Below are 6704 nucleotides of genomic sequence, written 5' to 3' on the forward strand. Positions count from 1 at the left end.
ATGTTGCGCATATGTCAACATATATTGACATATGCCGAAGCAATCTGATAAGTGAGATTTAGAAAATTTGTCGAGTGATGTTGACGTACTCGTTAGAATACGCATAGCAAATATTACATCAAACACTTGGTAAGCATAAAAGGAAACCGTCAAACATTTAGATGGTCCTCAGAAGATCATTTCCTATACTCCAGGTGGTCATGGGATCACCTTGATCCCAATGTACATTTGCCTCTGCTCCGTGTAAAATTGTGAAAACAATTCAATAATAAAACATAGTTGTACGAAAAATATTTGATTATACTCTCTTACAAGACAGCCTGACGTGTTATGTTAATCACGGTGATTCAAATCGTCAGACAAAGATCATGGTCAATAGTTAGGCAAATCATTATTTCGAAGAAATATTATGCGCAAAACGACCAAGAAAAGCATCTCTTTTAATCACTTCAGTCTGTGTATCATGTTTATTGATCACGTTGGCTTTAAGGTTTAAATTAACCAAAAAGAAAGCACCAAGAAGTTTGCTTTTTCTCCCTTTAAGCAACCACAAGATATTTCTCCATCAAGTTTTGATGAGTTACCATCGTCTAATCCACCAACCAGTCATGATAAGAAACCATGTTTGTACGATAAAATATTAACAGTCGACACAGAGAAACCGGGCAGTATCCGGAAATGTTCACGACCTGGAGCATCATCGTAGTTACAGTACCGGTCGTGTATATATATATTTGGTCAGCAAAAATGATATAAAGCTCATGGAGTTACATGGGGGTAGCAGATGGAAGTTGAATATGGGAGAAAACCAAAAACTAGAAACCAATAACTCCAGAGTGCGTACTTAAGTAGGCGGCGCTAACTTCTTTGCTCAGATACGGTACACTTGAAGAACTCTTCTCTGACATCTGTCTGCCATATCGAAGTTGTAAGAACTCGAAAAGATTAGGAATCATCGGTTCATTCTGGTAGTTTCAGGCGGTTGAACAGTACAAGGAAACTTTGCTCGGGGACGATGTAAAGAAAACCAAGATCTGCACTTTTGATGTATGGTCCAATGCCCTGCACACGAAGTTGCAAACATCAAGCAAAAGAAGGAAAACGTTGGAAAATACGAGGCCGGTTCTTTGAGAGTTTTCTGGCTAATCAGATTGTATAAAGTAAAGCTAGTAGGTATACTGAACCGGTCTCTTCACCTTGTTACTGAGTTGGAGAAGTTCTCCTTCAACCCACTGTGGATTCCGGAACCCAAATTCTGCTATTCTTCCTTGTCCTTTGTAACTTGCTACCTGGATAAATGAACACCTAATCAGTAGCATATATCCAGAGTTTTATTTCGATGCAGCCTGAAAGACATTCTTTAATTCAATCCGTTATGATTATGATGCCAAAAAAGAGTATATGCAACTTTTCCTTCACACAGTTCCTTGTGTGGGTTGAAATGATATCAGGAGAAATCATTGCGTTACTTCACGAAACATGAGGCACGGGTACTTTAGAAAGACCCCTAGTAGGAAAAAGGGTATTAACAATTGTACACGCCAGTGAATATTTTTTATTAAGAACAGCAAAAAATTTCTTGATGCTTTATGCAAAACGAGCAGAAAGGGTTTTCTAAAACTGTTAGGCATGTGTTGATCTCCTAGTTTCCATGGTACTAAGCAAAACATGCTTCCTTGAGTTTTTGGTCTTGGATCTCTAGAAAGAGAGGAAAAAATAATAACAACAACCAACCAACACATGCACATACGAAGAGAAACGTCAGAGTATTATTACCACTCCTAACTCATCTGGATACAATCCACGGTTAGACTGGCGGTTCCCTTTACCAATTTTAGCACGAAATGTCACCTGGATATGCAAAAATTGGTTTATTACAGCATCACTGAGCATGTAGTAGCATAACTATCACGAAATTTAGAAAGCTATAAACCTGGCCAGCAGGAACATTCAGGTCCCCAGTTAGCTTAACTGCTTCAACATATTCAAAGAACTCCACATCTGAAGAGTCTTTGCCTTCTGAACTATTCCAGTGTCCATACTTACGCCTGAGTTGCACTACCTCATTGCCATAAGGGCCAAATGCACCAACATACAGGCCTACACTTCAAACAGAATTCCTCTGAAGATTGTCCCTTTTCTAAGTAAAAAGTAAAAAGTGGAGGATAAGAAAACTAACCTTCAAATGGATCCAGATCTCCTCTTGAGGTGTTGAGCCGACTAAAATTTGTATACTCAGATAATCTATTCCGCTTCTGAGCTTGACTAACGGCAAACTTGACTATTTCACGCATATTCCTTGTCATCTGTTTATAATTTAACGGAAAACTACGAACTATGAGCAATTCACATCACTGTCAAGAAAAACATAATATTGTGCCCAGAAGTAATGAGGATTTTGATAGATTTTTCAATCGTAACTGGTTAGTATCAGTCTGTTCTAGAATATAGATCTAAAACTGCAAAACCTTCCACCAGTTATGTGAATTAAAATATAAACCCAAACCTTTGGCATTGTCCACATAATTTATAGCTGAGCCAAACTCTGGCCATGATGCAAGCTTCCTAGAATTACTACATCTATAAAAGTAAAACGATAGAAAAAGGAAAGTGGTAGACATCAAGCAAGGGTAGTCCTTGGAAATTCCTGATGCTAAAAGCCTCATATGCCATGAGTCTACCATGTACAACAAAAGTATCAAACTCAAATGATTCTATTCATGAACCTAATTACTTTATACCAATTGAAAGAGATAGGTTTTTACTGTGTAAATTCCACATCTTATTTTACATTTGTCATAGAAGTTCAACTGACCTTTGAAGAAAGCTTGTCAGAATTAAAAAATGCCTTGGCAACCTCAGAAGGCATGAGCTCAGCGGCACTTTTAGGTGCTAGAGCTGCCACTTTGAACTTAGATGCTTTACTTTCTCTAGTGTCATGATCTAGGCTTCTCCCTGGAATATGCAGCACAAAAGAATCTTTCTCCACATCTTTGATTTCAGCAGGCCGACGCACATACTCATCCTTGCTAGAAGCATCCTCATTATTATGTACAACCCCACCAATAAAAAGTTTCATATCCAAATCCTTTTCATCTTCTGTAGTATCGCTACCTTCTCCTAGAGTGACCTCATCAGGCTGAATTTCATCCAAATTATCCACTTCGTCTTCAGAATTCTCATCAGAATCTGACGAGACACTATTTTCTTGCATCAATTGGTTCGCAGAATTGTCATCCTCTATCACTTCCTTAGCAATATCAACATCCATGACTTTAACTTTCAGTCCAGGAATTTTTTTCTTAAGAAAATTTAACACACTTTTTATTCCCTCCTCCGTTGCTCCCTCAATATTAAGGCCCTTTTCCTCGCTGCTCTCGGCCTTACCTTCATTTTTCTGAACATCTACTAGGGTTGCATTCTCAAGTTCGGAAGTGGATGAGCCCTTTTCAGGTTTGGACGGTGTGACGCTGGAGTTTGTTGAACTGCCTTTGGGTTGGTGTAAGTACACTACCTGCTAACAGATATGATATCAGAAGACCAGAGAGAGAGAGAGAGAGAGAGAGAGAGAGAGAGAGAATTTCACACGAACTGCATTAGACATGTGAAAGATAGTTCAGTTGAAAGATCTGGTCCACAAGGCAATCTTCAACACTTACAAAATTTAAATGGCAAGCACATATATCAGATGAAATATTATTATTATTATCTACTAACTGCATCTGTACTCACCTGCATAACGTATGTCCCATCAGCATTTTTTACCACAAAAATTTCAAATAAGGGACTTCCTGGCGATGAAGCAACCAACTGTCTGCAACAAATAACAAATCAGTAATTTTCCCCAGTAGATAAAAAATAATTCAAAACCTAAAAGATCTTACCTTGGACTGTAACTCCTCCCAACGAATCTGCCCACGCCAGGAGTTATTCGTATTAGTCTTCCAAAAGGATCATCTGAATCTTTTGGGTAGCCAACCCACCAACCTACCTGTAGATACAGACAGAATCATTGAGGACACAGCGAAAATCCAACACAAAGCAGGCCTAATTAATAAGGCCTAAGAATCAAATTCGTAATAACATCTTAAGGATGCCAGGAAATGGAAAACTAGGCACTTTTCTGACCCGTGTTTCATGAACCATAGGCAATATAATCTATCAAGTTATCCATTTTACAATCAAGGACTCATATAATTAATGATCCATAAATCAGAAATGATAAAAATAGCTTCGTATGAACCTGACTCAACCAAGCAGGAGACGAGCATTAGAATTACATCAGCTTCAGAAACCATCTTAATCACATGCTAATCCATTATATTACAGTAAATGTATTGAAAAGGCTAATTAAACACAATATATAAGAGTGACATTCATGTCATAAATAATAAACGTAAAAGAACTCAATGTCACTGCAGTCCAAATAATCTCCACAGACACAAAAGTCTATATTTGTGTGGACCAAATGGAAATGGAATGTTTCGACTTTTGCAGAGAAAAGCACAAGGATTTATTATGCGTAGGACAAAACAGGGAAGGCAGTGGCATGTAGGTGATGGTACAGACACAAAGGTCTAATATATGATAAATGTAATCATTTCCTCCCCTCAACACTTTGGAGGCAGACAAAAACTGCCATGACTGCCATTAAAATTTATGTACAAAGGAAACCATAATATATCTAAATTTCGAACGAAATCTACTTGTAGTATTTTAAATAAGTGTGAAAAGAAAAGAAGAGTAAAAGCTGCCTGTTCCAGCCAAGAAAGATAACTGAACTGACAAGACGTGTTGTTCAAAATTGGAAGAATCTGAATATATAAGCCAGTAGCACGTGGGAAGCTTACCAGTCCACTTCCTGTGTATCTACACAATCTCGAAGCATCATGGTAACGCTCTTCCTCAATCGCATTCTGCAAACATACAACAGACCAGGTAAAGAAACAAATTTTGATGTGAGCAAGTACACAATTATAATAGTATAAATGCTCAACTAACCTTCAATTGAGACATGATCTCAGCAACAGTGTCCTTTGATGTAGCTTCTGAAATAGACATTTTCAGTTTTGCAGCTTCCTCGAAATCTTCCTTCTCAATTGCATCTTCAAGTTGAAACTGCACGTAGCAGTAAGTTATTAAAAATAATCAAAAGCACTTGTAATTCTTTATTTTTGGTTAAGTTCAGTTGAGCTTTATTTTTTATACGTGCAACAAGCCCTAAGCAACTGAGGCTACAAAAAAAATATCAATCTTTGCACTGGTACATGGTTCAGGTGAAAGTAAGAAAAGGCGGATGGAGCAACTTTTGTAACATCAATGTTCACCGCCATTTGACAATTTAGCAACTTCAAGAATTCCGTGAAACTTGCTAATCTGCCGGAGAACAGGGTAACAAACTCTCCACATCTTCCCAAATTTCTCATGCAATTCAAACAACGCAAAGTAAATCTCAAAATTCTCAAGAACCAAGTTCCAAAATTTGTTTTACGTTTCACAGCTGTCTTAGAAAAGGTTCCGAAAGGGCGAATTATGTTCTGTAAAACCATGAGAAATGGTAGCAAAAGGCACATGGATTTAAACAATTATAAAGCTCAAAGTAAAGAAAAATTGATGAGCTTGATCAATGATATATAACCATCAAAAGCTACGAACTTCAAGTAAATTCAGCTTACTTTTGGATTTATGAACTTTGCATTTCAACTAATAGAGTACTAAACATAAGTAATACTTCAGCAACTGGGAACTCTACATTGAAAACCAACAGAATTCCAATTAAATTCAGAAGCAACCATCCAAATAAGTGAAGCTATATAACCAAAAGCACTTATGAGCAAACGTGCTTTGTACAAATCATATCATTTTCCAAAAACTAACGCTCTCTTACTGAATCAACTAGACAACAATTGAAACTTCGATACAATTCAGCAACCGGGCAAAAAAAAACAAAAACAAAAAAAACAAAAAAAAAAAAACAGAAAACCCACATACCTTGAGAACAGAGGCGAAGCTCTCGGCCTGTTCGACCTCGGAGAAATGGCGGCTCCACCGATTCCAATCCCATTCCAACGACGACCCGGCACAGTCCTCACCGTAACTGTCGCTCTCACTGCACCTGCAGCACAAATTCGAGCTCTTCCGACTCCTGCTACTACTCGAAGACGAAGAAGATGAAAGCTTGGCCTGAACAGAGCAGCCCCAACTGAGAACAACGCTCAGATTTTTATTCGAAGTGTTGAATTTGGACTTGGTGTTGGGCAAGAAGCCGGAGCAGCAATTGGGTCCGAATTGGGGCAGTGGGATTGCTTGTCCCACGCCCCATCCATTGGCCACCGCCATCTCTCTCTCTCTCTCCTCCCCGCAATTCTCTGTGTGTTGGATTTTGTGGGGAATTTGAGAAATCAATATCTTCTGAGTTTTCTGTGTTTATATTGGAGCAATTGGAGACGAAAATTAAGACTGGAAGAGATATGGATAGAATCGCCCAGTTAACTGTTACAATTGCAAGTAAACCTGGCCCACTAGATTTATGGGTCCACTTTTTTTCTTACATTATCAAATTACTAATCCAACAATGCTTAGCTGATCAAGAGCGATCATGAATTCTTACTTAAAATTCTTCGTATTTAAATTATAAAGATTTGTCTTTGTGATTAGAATTGTTCGTATTTTGAATTACTCTGTAAAGATCGTTCCTCCAAAAA

At 38.0% G+C, this 6704-nt stretch overlaps 1 protein-coding gene across 1 annotated transcript; it reads right to left on the reverse strand.

Annotated features, from left to right (window-relative positions):
- Positions 1 to 609: 609 nt before the first annotated feature.
- LOC126626197 (protein EXECUTER 2, chloroplastic) lies at positions 610 to 6450 on the reverse strand. Its single transcript, XM_050295433.1, has 11 exons — positions 5992 to 6450; positions 5002 to 5118; positions 4851 to 4916; positions 3885 to 3991; positions 3733 to 3814; positions 2816 to 3514; positions 2180 to 2306; positions 1934 to 2100; positions 1777 to 1851; positions 1197 to 1289; positions 610 to 1062 (listed from the first exon to the last, which is right to left on the reverse strand). The coding sequence occupies exons 1-11, from the start codon at positions 6337 to 6339 to the stop codon at positions 961 to 963; spliced, it is 1983 nt and encodes a 660-aa protein (XP_050151390.1). The 5' UTR covers positions 6340 to 6450; the 3' UTR covers positions 610 to 960.
- Positions 6451 to 6704: the final 254 nt, after the last annotated feature.

This window comes from Malus sylvestris, chromosome 6, assembly GCF_916048215.2.
Source record: "Malus sylvestris chromosome 6, drMalSylv7.2, whole genome shotgun sequence".
Lineage (NCBI taxonomy): Eukaryota > Viridiplantae > Streptophyta > Magnoliopsida > Rosales > Rosaceae > Malus > Malus sylvestris.

Excerpts from the sequence above, each read along its gene's own strand:
- LOC126626197 (XM_050295433.1), bottom strand. The coding sequence starts at position 6,339 with ATGGCGGTGGCCAATGGATGGGGCGTGGGACAAGCAATCCCACTGCCC. Across the intron at positions 1,852-1,933 it reads TGAATGTTCCTGCTGGCCAG|GTGACATTTCGTGCTAAAAT; the intron begins GTTTATAGCTTT and ends TTGCATATCCAG. Across the intron at positions 1,063-1,196 it reads TTCTCCAACTCAGTAACAAG|GGCATTGGACCATACATCAA; the intron begins GTGAAGAGACCG and ends CTTCGTGTGCAG.